The sequence below is a fragment of the Astatotilapia calliptera genome, unplaced genomic scaffold, assembly GCF_900246225.1.
Source record: "Astatotilapia calliptera unplaced genomic scaffold, fAstCal1.2 U_scaffold_1, whole genome shotgun sequence".
In the NCBI taxonomy this organism is placed as follows: Eukaryota; Metazoa; Chordata; class Actinopteri; order Cichliformes; family Cichlidae; genus Astatotilapia; species Astatotilapia calliptera.
In genome coordinates this window covers 2454256-2468820 of record NW_020535618.1, presented here as the reverse complement: position 1 = coordinate 2468820, position 14565 = coordinate 2454256, and the positions used below count along the sequence as shown (strand labels likewise).

The 14565-nt window shown below is 40.0% G+C and overlaps 1 protein-coding gene across 2 annotated transcripts; it reads right to left on the bottom strand.

The window, feature by feature from the left end:
* Nucleotides 1-6706: 6706 nt before the first annotated feature.
* Nucleotides 6707-12836, bottom strand: LOC113017216 (hepatitis A virus cellular receptor 2 homolog). 2 transcript variants are annotated; one of them, XM_026160372.1, is made up of 6 exons: nt 12755-12836; nt 11796-12088; nt 11225-11281; nt 10366-10446; nt 7680-8039; nt 6707-7461 (listed from the first exon to the last, which is right to left on the bottom strand). In XM_026160372.1, exons 4-6 carry the CDS (start codon nt 10433-10435, stop codon nt 7274-7276), a joined length of 618 nt encoding a protein of 205 aa, XP_026016157.1. In that variant the 5' UTR covers nt 10436-10446; nt 11225-11281; nt 11796-12088; nt 12755-12836; the 3' UTR covers nt 6707-7273. The 2 variants fall into 2 exon arrangements, with proteins under 2 accessions (XP_026016157.1, XP_026016156.1); XM_026160371.1 differs by lacking the exons at nt 11225-11281; nt 11796-12088; nt 12755-12836 and having other exon boundaries at nt 10366-10518.
* Nucleotides 12837-14565: the final 1729 nt, after the last annotated feature.

The following is a 14565-nucleotide window of genomic DNA, read 5'->3' as shown; positions in this document are numbered from 1 at the left end:
GTAATATGGAGAGTCAACATAAGTCAAAAACAGGGTACAAATCGGGCACAAGCACAGACAGGATAGAGGCACTAAAAGACCAGGAGAGTTAGATAAATACAAAATATGCTACGAGGACAAAAACAGCAGTAAAATTGATAAAAATAATACATTTAATAAAATCTAATAAAAGATTTAAAAGTTTAGAAATTAAAAGATTTAAAAGGGTATTAACTGGTTGGGAAAGCCAAGTCAAATAGATATGCTTTTAATCTTGATTTAAAGGACTGGATAGAGTCCGAGGCTCGAATAGAAGCAGGGAGGCTATTCCAAAGGTGGGGTGCAGCTGAAGCAAAGGCACGATCGCCTCTGGTCTTCAGTCTAAACTTAGGTTGGGCCAGGAGTAACTGACCTGATGATCTTAATGCACGACAAGGAGTGTACAAATTGAGGAGGTCAGTGAGGTAGCTGGGCGCAATGTTATTCAGGATTTTAAAAGTGAGTAGCAAGATTTTAAACTCAATGCGATATTTGATTGGTAACCAGTGTAGATCAACAAGAGCCGGAGTAATAGGGTCAAATTTTCTAGTGCCAGTAAGAAGGCGAGCCGCAGCATTCTGAACGAGTTGCAGCCTTCGAAGAGAGAAGGCTTGGAGATCACAGTAGAGAGAATTACAATAATCTAACCTGGAGGTCACAAAAGCATGGATACGTTTTTCCAGGTCCCTGTGTGGTATATAATGCTTAGCTTTAGAAATCTGGCGCAGTTGAAAAAAACTAGATTTAACTACAGATGATACTTGTTTATCGAGCTTAAAGGAGCTATCCAAATAGACACCCAGGTTACGCATAGAATCGGAGAGAGAGTTAGCTAGGGGCCCCAGCAGGGCAACAAGCTGGTCTCGAGGAATATGGCTGTCGAACACCATAACTTCAGTTTCGTTTAAATTTAAAACGAGAAAATTTTCTGACAGCCAATCTTTAACCTCTCTCAGACAATCGTACAGGGAGTTCAGTGATGCTGCCAAGTCATCAGTCAGTTGACAATAGATTTGAATGTCATCAGCGTAAAAGTGATAAGAAATATTGTATTTTTCAAATATGGAGCCCAAGGGTAGCATATACAAAGAGAATAATAGAGGGCCCAATACAGACCCCTGGGGCACACCACAACAGAGAGGGGCAACAGAGGAAGAGTATCCTCCTATCACAACAGAGAAGGATCTATCTGTGAGGTAAGAGTTAAACCAGTTAAGGGCAGAACCCTTGATGCCTACAACATGCTCTAGTCTCCTCAAGAGTATATTATGATCAACCATGTCAAAGGCTGAAGACAGATCTAATAAAACTAAAACGGCAGGGCGACCAGAGTCAGCAAATACAAGAAGATCATTATAGACTCTTAGCAGGGCCGTTTCAGTGCTATGGTGTGGCTTAAAGCCAGACTGGTATTTGTCAGTGATATTATTTGCAATTAAGCAAGCCTGTATTTGGAGAAAGACGGCTTTCTCAAAAAAATTTGATAAAAACGGAAGCTTCGAGATTGGCCATTTTAACAATGGAGGCGGAGTAACACAGCAACAGTGCAGGTCTAACTGTCCAGCTAGACGCTGACGGAGGCTGGGTGGGCTCTTTCCGTGACTCCACATTCACAACATTAGGTGTTCGTGTGCCCTGACCGCCCAGGAGGGTAGTGACAATACACTATCAGACTTTTAGATGGACGTGTTTTCTGTCCACTACACTGTAAGTCAGTGCTTTCAAAAAGTTCCCTTTTCATTGGAATATACGTACAGATTTTCAACATCCTAATATCCTAACTATTAAAAAGAGTAAAACACTGACACCATTAAAAACTAAACTAAAACAAGAAAATCCAGTCTGGAAAGTGATGAAAAATACAGTAAAAGGTCAAATCTAAACAAAATAATTCAAAAATATTAAACTAAAATAACAGTTTAACTGGTTTTATGTCTACAGCAGATTTACTGATCTTTGAATATAATTCAACACTTGACCCCTGTTTCAATCCAGGCGCTCAATGTTGACATTGTGGAGGACTATAAATACCTCGAGTATACATTGACAATAAACTGGACTGGGCTAAAAACACCACAGCACTTTACAGGAAGGGCCAGAGTCGCCTCTATCTTTTGAGGCTACTCTGCCGGACAATGCTCAGGATTTTCTACAAGTCTGTTGTGGCCAGTGCGATCCTCTACGCTGTTGCATCCTGGGGGAGAAGATTGAGGGTTGCTGATGCCAAAAGACTCAATAAACTGATCCGCAAGGACAATAATGTTGTGGGGATGGAGATGGACTCTCTTAAGGTGGTGTCAGAGAGGAGGATGTTGTCCAAGATAAAGAGGTTTAGTGTCTAGACCGGCTGGGGCGAGTGGAGGAACGGTGGTGTGAGAGAGCAGCTTCTGTTTTCCATCCTGGATCTCAGGATTAGTTTTTATTGTCCTTGTGCAGCTGCAGTGCAGTGCAGTGGTTTTGTTTCTGTATTCTGAGGACTGATTCCATCTAGTGGACATCTGAAGACACTACACAGGTTAGTTTGTATGAAGTTCATGGGTCATGTGACTCTTCTCCCACAGAACATGATGCTATGAGTGCCACCAACCTCAGAGAGGTAATCAGACAGTGACTAAAAATCTATGAAAGCATCAAAATCTGACAGTAATTATGGGCTCAAATTGTGGTCATAAATAATTTGTACTTGTAAATCAGTTTTGTATGTGTAAAAAGAATTTGTGTGTGCGTAAAAAAAGATTCATGTAAAACTGCACTCAAGTTTCAGGTAGTGTACAAGTACGAATTTTGACCCTATTTTTCTTCCTTTCATCTGATTGGTCAATGTCATGTCAATCACAAATTTAACAATCCAGTCAGAGAACAGATGGGTTTGGCTATTGGAGGGGTGTAAAAACGTTTTTAGTCTAACAACACCAGGCTCCTTCTTCCTGCAAGGACTATGTTCAGGTGTGAGCACTACAGAAGTAATCAGTGACTAATTACTGATTACTTCCCCCAAAAAATAATCCAGTTACTTTATTGATTACTGATTTTCAAAAGTAATTAATTACAGAAACATGTACAAATATGTACAGTACAGCTTTAAATAGAAATAAGTTTCTCATCCAGCAGTCATAAAATCATTGAACAATCCACACTGTGTCTATATCACAGCCAAACGTGGGCCAAGAAAAATGTATGTATGGACTGGATGGGTTGTTACTGACATCTGATGAAAAGTCAGAAGAACTTTTATAAATATATTTACTTAGAAAATTTGTAACACGTTTAATGCTTATTTTACCGGCTGTACATAACCAACACATTTTACCTCACAGCAGTGACTGTGCTATCAGAACACTTCCTCGCAATGGTTATGATTAGTATTAAAATTATTAATAAAATATATTCTTTACACTGAGGAGATGATTGTTATTCTCTCACTGATAAATTCAAAAACTGGCAAAAAAGAAGCAAGAAATATGTAGGAGTCAACAGTGCTGATCAGGCTGAATGTAAAACATTTGCTCTGCATGACTGAGGTGCTGGTTTCCAGGTTTTGTTATCACCACTGGTTGGTGGCACTGGTGCCTCACAGCAACAAGGTCCTGGGTTTGAATTCACCATAAATTTTTACACAAAACAACATGTTTGTCATGTATATTCGTTACAGGGCAAGTTTAAAAATTGTGTTTTGTGACTTTTTTGCAATGCACTTGGTGTGTAAATGCCTCAAGTCTTAGTATATCACTTAAAACTTTATTTACATAGTACTTCTCATACAGTAAAGAAGACACTCAAAATGATGTACACATTAGAAGCAAAAAACAATACACATACATCACCTTCACTACGCCCTCTCATCACCCCTCCATCCCCACTCCCACACCCAGAGATCAGCACTCACTTAGCATACAGAAACACAGGAGATGAAAAAGAAATGATAAATAACATAACAAGGCTACTAAGGACAGATTAAATATAATAAAAATGGAATAAATAAATGGTGCAAAAAAAGAAATAAATGAATAGTAAATTACAATAAATAGACACACAAAACCATAAAATGGAAAAAGAAACGTAAAAGATTTTTTAACATTCTAACATTTTAAACTTTATCCTGGCTTCTATGGTCAACCAGCTGTTGAAGAATTGGGATGATATGCAGACCAGGACCACCCGAAACAGGAACAGTTTCTTTCCCCTCGCCATCTCCCTTCTTAACAGTTGACCTGTCACACTGCTCCCACTGCCAGACTGCAACTGCACCTTATGTACATTTTGTAGTATTCATTCCACCTCATTCATTTCTGTATTTTATGTATATAAGTTTAGATTCGTTATTTATAGTTGGTTTACATAGCTTTGTGTATGTGTGTGTAATGTGTATATATAGACACTTGTGTGTGTGAGATTTACATTGCTGTGCTTGAGAGCCACCATCTACCGGAACCAAATTCCCTGTATGTGTCTGCACATATACTTGGCCAATAAACACGATTCTGATTCTGATTCTGATTCTGATATGGTCTCTAGTACGAGCAGTGTTGGGACTAACGAGTTATTAAGTAACGCGTTACAGTAACTACGTTATTATTGTGGTAACGAGCACAGTAACTAGTTATTATGCCAAAATCAGGAACGCGTTAGTCGTTACTGGGATTTAGATAGGGTCGTTACTCGTTACTTCGTGTGGTGGCATCGCGGAGCTTCCACAGATTCAGTAACATTAGCAAGTGGTGGAGGCCAGCAGGTGGATGAAGGAAAAGGGACGCAGAAGGAAAAGAGACCCGAGGCAGCCACCGGTCCACGTGTGAACTGAACTTCAGGTAAGAAGTTATGACCTGCAGTCTATCTGGGTCAGATATGAACCAAGTTTAGGTGGAGTTTATTTTCGTTATTCTGACTTTTTCCGTACTGCGTGCTAGCTAGCATGACGGAGTTTCTATACAGCTGGGTGGGTGCTATGAAGTTAATGATGTTGAACTTTATTTTGTTCATAAGTTATTAGAGTTGCCAACCGTCCCGTCTGGTATTCAGAGAAAATATTACGCGTTTCTTATTGAGGTGAAAAGGAACAGTGTGTCCCGTAATTCAGCTACAATGAAAAAGACACAAAGCTGGAGTTATTCTGTGTCTTTGCTGCACAGCTGCCTCTTCTTCTCTCATTCTCCCCCCTCCCTCTCCTGTTTCTACTTCAATCATGAAAACTGATCGATGATCAGCTGATCGGCTTTTCTCTCTTGTTTGTTTATCGCCCACTTTGCGCCAGAAAGAGGAAACCAGCGGATGTCGCGCTAAACAACAGCAGCACGTTTAAGCTTGATCAGCTGTTGTTAGAATTTATTTAATATTAATTTCTAGTATCAGCTGATGTTTGCTGGAGCCACAGCTGTAAAAAAAGCTGCTGGTCATGATGTCGGTTTGGTTATCAGGTGAGAGGGAAACATGAAGATGAAACCAGGAGATGTCCTTACTGAATGTTAGAGGAAAAATGATTCTATGTAACTTTACCTTCTTTTAAATGTACAAGCTGTGTTTAAGATAAGTAGTTTAGAAGTGTCTTTCAGATTTTCCCAGCAAGGACATATTGTTTCAGATTGTTTTATCTTTCTCCCAGCTCTCTGCTGACTAGACTAGAACCATATATGGAGTTGTTTTACTTTATCTGTTTATTATTTTCTTATCCTGTTCTCACTGTCTCTGTGCTCTGTGCCTATAAAAAATGCCAAGCCACTGTGCAGGGTGTGAGTTGTTCTCAGCAGCTCACCCGTGCGCACGTTAAAGCATAAAAAGAAACCTTGTCTCATTGTGTCTTTATTTCTCCTGGGTTTTTTACAGAGTTTTCCCCCAACACTGAATCATCAGAGCTGTGATGGAGAAACAGGTTTACCTTTTAGGTGACATGAATGAGTTGAAGTTATGAACTGTTTCTGAGAGACAAATAACACCAGGATCCTTTTTTAGGTAGCTGACAGCTGGTAACTGTGCAGGGGCGGATCTAGCAAAGTGTTGCCAGGGGGGCAGGTAGGGCATTAACAGGGAAAGGGGGGCACAAAGAAATACTTTTCTTTCTTATTCTCATTTAAAATATCTAGCTTTTAAAAAATAATTATCTGAATCTTACAACAAACGATTGATAGATTGATACATATATACCATCAAAACAGTGTACATCACTGTCACAACAGCGTTTGTTTTCATTCAAAGGCTTTATGATTTTTCCTATAATGGCGGGCCAGTCTCTAGTCAAAATGTCCGGGCCAATTTTCTGTCCCAGTCCAGCCCTGTATGCAGCTCATCTGCAGTCTGGTGTTACCTACATCTTCCTATTCAGAAGGCAGAATTTCCGAGTTCTGAGTACAATCGAAAGCACCACGACTGCAGTTTTTGTGTTGGATGTAAAAGGCGCACATGACGCTGTGACGTAGGCTAGAATCATGGCAGCAGTCAATGACGGTCCAGGCGTGGGATTTCTCTCGTGGAAATATGCACATTATCTTTTCCTTTCTATTGGTAGGTGGCACAGTGCACTTGTGGCAAGTAAACAAGCTAGAAGACTGGCAAAGTTATGGAAGCAACACATTAACAAGAGAATTCTGAGTAAAACCAAAGTTACTTTCCCTAGTAACTAGTTACTTTGAAAGTAACGAGTAACTTGAAGTAACTGAGTTACTTTTGAGAGAAGTAACTAGTAATGTAACTAAGTTACTATTTTAAAGTAACTTACCCAACACTGAGTACGAGTACCCTAAACTTATCAGACGGTGTGGAGCTGTTACCATGCTGATATAATGAAATGTAACTCAAACATGTTCTGATATTAAACTAAACAAATGAATTCACTTTCAGTCAAACAAGTCAGTCAGAGTCCTGCTTGCTGCTCTTCCTCAGCCCCGTCCCTGAATCAAAATACAAACTAAAGTCTGTCCACTTGTTGTTTAACTTTCCTATTTTTCAGATTTCAGATTGAAAATAAGAAAAAAAAGTGAAAGAAATGGGAAGGACAGCTGCTGTGTTTGTGTGTGCAGAGTTTCTACCAGAGCCAAATGTCATCTACTCCTCACTGAAGTCGTCCACCAGTCCAACCACTGGGATCCAGCTGCTGCTCTCTAACTGGTCCACACAGCAGCTCAGACCTGACACATTCACTGTAAACACACTGGTTTATATTCTGTTTGTTCTCCTCATGAAGGAACCTCATCTATCTATCTATCTATCTTTTTTATATTGTTTTTAATGTGTTCGCTCTCTCTCCTCTCATGGTGCTTTCAGATCATCTCCTTCTTTGCTTTACTTCTTCATCATGAAGAGGAAGAGCATTCTTCGACTGTTTAAAGATCACAACAGCAACCACAACAATGATCACAGCAAGTAGCAAACCAAAAACTACCGCTCCACCATGATGATTCCTACCAACTCCATCCTCCTTCCCTCCATCCTCTGTGTCTCCTCCTGTCTGACCTGCAGGTGAGAAACAGGTGTGAGGTGTCAGCTGTCAGGTAGGTGATGAGTGAAGAACAGAACAGAATCCATTTGCTCTTCAAACTGCTGTCAGACATTATCTACTGCACTCTGATCACATCACTCAGACCAGCTGCTTTCTACAAAGTCTCATCAACAACATCTTTAGAAACAAACATCAACAACCAGGAAGCAGCTTCACCTCTTTCACCACTCACCTGGAGAAACATTTAAGCTGATGGTGGTGATGGGCTCAGTCTTCAGATGAGCTCTCTTCCTGCGGTTTGCTCCTCTCATGAAGACACGACACTCATATGTTCCACTATCAGCAGTCGTCACATTGTTCAGAATCAGAGACACGTCTCCATCCTTCATCTGTCTGTCCTGCAGATCCACCCGGTTCTTAAAAGATGGATGCTGCTCTTCATGAACAAACTGATCATCTCGGTACAAAAGGACATGTTGTTCTTCCTTCAGGTCAGCTCTGCTCCACTCTACAACAACAATGATGTTGTTGTTTGGAGCTCGACATGTCAGAGTGACATTCTGTCGAGACTCAGCTGTGATTGTTTTCTGGTCTGAAAGAGGAAACAACACAGCAGAGAGGTTAAAGGTCAAAGTTTAAACTGTTGACTGGTACAGCAGCCAATCAAAAAGATGATCAGAGACCACTGTGCTCTGGTTGATGATGGTTGAACCTCAAACCTGAGCCACAGTTCCCTCACTGCTCTTTTCAAGCAGCAGACTCACTCTGTGTTTACTAATTAGAGCCAAAAATAAATCACTTTAATCACATTTATAAGAGTGTAGGCAGAGAGTTGCTTACCATAACTACAGGGAGTGCAGAATTATTAGGCAAATGAGTATTTTGTCCACATCATCCTCTTCATGCATGTTGTCTTACTCCAAGCTGTATAGGCTCAAAAGCCTACTACCAATTAAGCATATTAGGTGATGTGCATCTCTGTAATGAGAAGGGGTGTGGTCTAATGACATCAACACCCTATATCAGGTGTGCATAATTATTAGGCAACGTCCTTTCCTTTGGCAAAATGGGTCAAAAGAAGGACTTGACAGGCTCAGAAAAGTCAAAAATAGTGAGATATCTTGCAGAGGGATGCAGCAGTCTCAAAATTGCAAAGCTTCTGAAGCGTGATCATCGAACAATCAAGCGTTTCATTCAAAATAGTCAACAGGGTCACAAGAAGCGTGTGGAAAAACCAAGGCGCAAAATAACTGCCCATGAACTGAGAAAAGTCAAGCGTGCAGCTGCCAAGATGCCACTTGCCACCAGTTTGGCCATATTTCAGAGCTGCAACATCACTGGAGTGCCCAAAAGCACAAGGTGTGCAATACTCAGAGACATGGCCAAGGTAAGAAAGGCTGAAAGACGACCACCACTGAACAAGACACACAAGCTGAAACGTCAAGACTGGGCCAAGAAATATCTCAAGACTGGTTTTTCTAAGGTTTTATGGACTGATGACATGAGAGTGAGTCTTGATGGGCCAGATGGATGGGCCCGTGGCTGGATTGGTAAAGGCAGAGAGCTCCAGTGCGACTCAGACGCCAGCAAGGTGGAGGTGGAGTACTGGTTTGGGCTGGTATCATCAAAGATGAGCTTGTGGGGCCTTTTCGGGTTGAGGATGGAGTCAAGCTCAACTCCCAGTCCTACTGCCAGTTTCTGGAAGACACCTTCTTCAAGCAGTGGTACAGGAAGAAGTCTGCATCCTTCAAGAAAACATGATTTTCATGCAGGACAATGCTCCATCACACGCGTCCAAGTACTCCACAGCGTGGCTGGCAAGAAAGGGTATAAAAGAAGAAAAACTAATGACATGGCCTCCTTGTTCACCTGATCTGAACCCCATTGAGAACCTGTGGTCCATCATCAAATGTGAGATTTACAAGGAGGGAAAACAGTACACCTCTCTGAACAGTGTCTGGGAGGCTGTGGTTGCTGCTGCACGCAATGTTGATGGTGAACAGATCAAAACACTGACAGAATCCATGGATGGCAGGCTTTTGAGTGTATACAACTTGCCTAATAATTCTGCACTCCCTGTATACAAACTGATTAATTACATGTAAGACACGCCCTTAATGCTAATATGTGTCCACTATTTTCACCTGAGAGGAATTTTATCCACATTAGAGCTGCAAACTTCTGGGAATAACAAATTTATATCTATATATCTATATCAACAACTAGTGTTCACAGTCTGCTGGAGTCTGCTGGAGCTGGGAGTGTGTGGAAAATGATAAATGCACTTACAGTCATTATAAAATGCTGTCATAAACAATACCAACTTAAACAGCACACATTAATGCTGTGTTGGCAGCACTTGTCCCTCGTTCAGGTTACACACAGAAGAAATCAGGATCAGCGAAGATCAAAGATCAGAGCTCTGATGAAAGCTTTCACCACACTGAGCATCATCTTCGTCATCTTTACCAGGAGATGAGCTCACAGCTACAGGACGGCAAACACTGATCACTTTAAATGGTTAAACTCGTTATCTGATTACTATGAAGGTGGACAGCCTCTGAATTATTATACAAACCTGTCTCTTATTTCTATCATCATCAAGATTATTGGCACTATTTTTGTTACCTTTTGGTCAGTCTTTACAATTTTCACATAATATGTGTGTGAGTAACTATGGGAAAAGTCTGCTGTGTCATCATCCCATGAAACATCACTGCTCAGCAACAACTATTCAGTACTTCCCTCTGTCCCTCCTATCAGCAGACCAAATGTGCTGCTGATACATGTGAACGTGGTGTGAATGAGCTTTATAATTATTTTGAATGTAATAATTTAAATTGTATATATATATATAAAGTGACAATGAAAGCAATTCAGTTCCCAGCAGTAGACACAGTGATACCTGCTGGTCTCACCTGTATATGCAGCCGGTGAAAAGCAGACGAGCAGAATCCAGCAGAATATCACAGATTTGCAAGTATCCATCTCAGGTTGTCCTGCAGATCCCAAATTCATGAGTGTTACATAGTTTAAAAGAGAAGCTGAGTCAACTGAAAATACACAAGATGTTTGTTTTACCAAAGCTTCTGATATGATCCACAAACATAAACTAAGATTTACAAATGTGTACGTCCAACAGTGAATAGTGATTATTTACCCTCCAAAATGTTTATGTTCAGCAAATGTGTGAAGGAATTACCTGATATGACAGGATATCACATGTTAGATGAGAGCACAAAGTGCTAACAGTAGCAGAAATGTGGGCATCTCTGTGTCTCAGGTGATTTCATCACACATTTAAGGTTCTGCACATCAGTTAAAAATAGAGTCACATATTTTTAGACATCTGTTCTCACAGGAAGCAAGAAAATTATCAGACTTGTGAAACTGAAAGTAAATTGTGTGTAAATTACGTAGACATTAGTAAAATGGTTTTTGCTTGTGGTCAAATTGATTTGAATTTTGAAACACTGCATAGATTGAAACATATATTTATGAGTCAGAAGTTACACATCTGAGGTAAAGTCTGTAGTGAGTTCAGCACACCCAGAGTATCTTACCCCAACACTGTTGTTCAGAATAAGCAGTCACACAAAGCTCAGTTTGTTAAGTTTAACCAGGGTTTACTGAGTAAGTAAAGTTAAAATATATGTTGTGTATTTTATACAAAATCAGCAGCGTGAGAGAAAAAGCTAAACTACAGTATTGTTGATCTCCAATCTGATTAAGTTACCGTGGTGATTTACCCCAGCAGTACAGACACCCTGAAGTTACCTGGATCAGATGAAATCCTGGTTGGTAGCACAGCCTCAGGACTCACTGCTCCTCCTGCTGGATGGTGATCAGGTGGAGATTGTAAAAAGACGTATTATAACATGTCAATTAGTGCTGTAATCAGACTGCCTTTGCAAAGTGAGAACTATGGATCAGATTCTTACAATGGAATAATTTAATGCATGTTGTTCTTTTGTTTGTTTCTTTAAATGGGAAATAATCTGGTTAGCACATAGTTGTTAGCACACAGACACAAATGGCTTCTTAACACACACACACACACACACTACTATCACCATTTATGTCGTCATTCAGATTGAAAGTGTGCACACGTGTAATGAAAACAAAATCCATTAAATCATTATTGTCATCTCCAGTCTTTTCCTTGTGCAGTAATACAAGGAACGATTTGCTGTCAGCTCATTTTAATCTGATGTGTTTGAAAGTTTAGTGATGACATCCTGTCTGATGGCACTTTGTTTACAGGCAGCGTTTTAATCACTATTTTAAAGACACTGTGTATGAATGTAACAGCTCAGTGCTGTCTGACAGCATTCGCATTGTTAGTTACCTTAAACAGGCTGAATCCACCGCTGCACTGTGAGGATAAAGACTCTGTGTCGCTCTACTGTCACTTCTTATTCTTCATATGTCACAGCTGGAGATTTTACAAGTGTGAATAACACGCCACGTGCAGGAACAACAGCCTGTACTCTGCAGCGCAACAAGACACTAGAGCGTAAGTAACTCTGGTGACGCGCTCTCTCTCTAACCAATCAGAGAGCTGCATAGCTCACATTCCTCCGTCCGTTGTTTCTACTGGAACGTCCAATGACTCAGCAGAACCAATAAAAGGAAAGTAAACTGCAAAGACAAAAGAAGTAAGTAAATTTTAATTGCAAACATAAAATATGATCCCTAATTTGATTTTGAATCACTTTACTTATTTTTAAAACTACATAAAACATTTCGAAAATCCTGAAAAAAATCTGAATTTTACTTTTTTGAATGGAGTTTTTATTGAGTTATTGTTTTCACCCCCCCCCCCCCCCCCCTCCCACGCCACAGGAAACAGCAGGCCACCGGACATGTACAGACATGCCTGAGCCTCCGTTGTATTGGTAATAATCAGGTACCAATATAAGTTGGTATTGATGTTTATAACGTCTGAGGTTTAGGTGAGGATACATTCAATTCAATCATATGTTTTATATATCGACAATTTCTAGTACCAGCTGACCCCAGATCAAACACATAAGAATAATGCAAAACATGTAAAAATATGAGGCTTTTCATTTGAAAGCAGTGCTCCACATTTAAACTTTTTTCGATGTGAGTTGTTTCAAACTGTAGACACAGATCTGTCTGTTTAAATGCTGAATAAGAAGAAACTGTGTGGCAAACCTGGCTAAAGAAGGATCCACTATCAAATATGCAATCATTTTTCACATAGTTTTCAGCTGCCAATCAGAGGCAACAAATCACTCAAACATGTTTAAATATCAAACTAAACAGAGAAAATTCACTCACTCAAACAATCATCAGGGTGGAGTCCACAGTTGTGCTGCAGCTGCAGTGCTCACACCTCAACATAGTCCTTGTTCTCAGCCAGGCTCCTTCTTCCTGCCTTCCTCAGCTCCTCTTCCTGGCTCTGCTCTGCTCTTCCTGAATGAAAGTGAGAGGACAGACTGCAGGTTTCTCATCTTTGCTCAGAAATCCAGGAAACACAGCAAACGGGCTTTAACTGTGAGATTTACACAATCCATACAGTTCTTTAAACTCTGGCGACCTTTACAGTGAACGATGGTTTGTTTTTGTTTGTTTGTTTTTTCACCACAGTCCTCTCAAATTTAAACTTTAAGCTTAATTCCTTGAGTCAGTAAAGTCGGTCAGTAAAAGTCAGTAAAAATCCATAAATAAAAAAGGGTTAAACAAAATTCAGCGACTAAATAAAGTTGAAGAAAATCTTATTACAAATCTGTAATAAATTAAATTAAATTAAAATTAAATTAAATCTGTGAGTACTGTAAAAATAAACTTCTATAATTAATGTGATTTATTTTTGTGTTGTTGATACTTGTGAGGTTATGTCAGTGACAGGACTGCACTGTCTGCACCGATGTCCTCTGTGTGTGTTTCAGACAGGGGAGACGTCACTTATGGATGACATCATCATCTAACACAAGATAACAGTCAAAGACCACAGAGGTACAGCTGTTGATCTTTTAGTACAAAGATGAAAAATCTGTTAATCAGAATTGAACTTTTCCTTTACTATGAACAGGAAGTGAGAAAGGAAAAGAAGTTAAAACAAACAAACTCAAGTTCAAAGTGAGAGAGTAGGAAAAAAAAGTGCGCACACATCCTCATTCTAGTAAAATGTGAGCTTATCCACAGCCGGGTCAGTGGGGCAGCAGCCTAAAAACAGACCAGACCTCCCTCTCCCAGGCCGCCTCCTCCAGCCTTTCCAAGGGAACAGGAGTTTCCAGCCAGCTGAGACATATAATCTCTTCAGTGTTTCCTGGTTCTGCTCCAGGGACTCCTCTTCTTTCTTCATCAGGGTTCAGAGTGAGTGCAGCAGTATTTAGATTTCACTCCGAGCCAAGTTGTGGTTAAAACGTATCAGAAACAACGCTGCTCGTCTCTGCAGATGCTGTGTGATCTGATACTTGTCATGTACTGCTCATGCAGCAGCAGAAAATGTGTCCAAAGTTCAACATTTATGTGACCCAAAACAGAAAGTTGTGTTATAACTGTGATGCGTTCACTGACATGTCCTTATTCTTTCACTTTGCTGTATATAAAGAGAACAGAGAGGCTCTGCTCAGCCCAGCAGTCGTCCACCAGTCCAACAACTGGAATCCAGCTGCTGCTCTCTAACTGGTTCTCACATTTATATTTAAATTCTATATATTTATATTATGTTTGTTCTCCTCACAAAGGAGATGAACATGAAATGAAATCTCATACAACCACTGAGGGCCAGAAAGTTCAAATGGAGAGATATTCTTCTTTCTTTAATAAAGAAGCAGAAGAAGAAGATGGTGCCATAAAAAATTAATTTATCTTTCATACTTAATAGAAAATTCTTCACCAGGCCTTTCAGAATAAAAACGTGAACAATGGTAAATGATGGTGTGTTTTTGTTTTTCACAACAATCCTCTCAAATTCAAAGTCTAAGCTTAATTCCTTGAGTCAGGCAGAAGCCATGTTTGTACAGTCTTTGGCTTTTCTGCTAGTGTAGAGAAATTAAACTAGTGTTTGACAGAAAGATTCAGGAAATCATTGTTGAAAATCCATGAATAAAAAAGGGTTAAACAAAATTCAGCTACTAGATAAA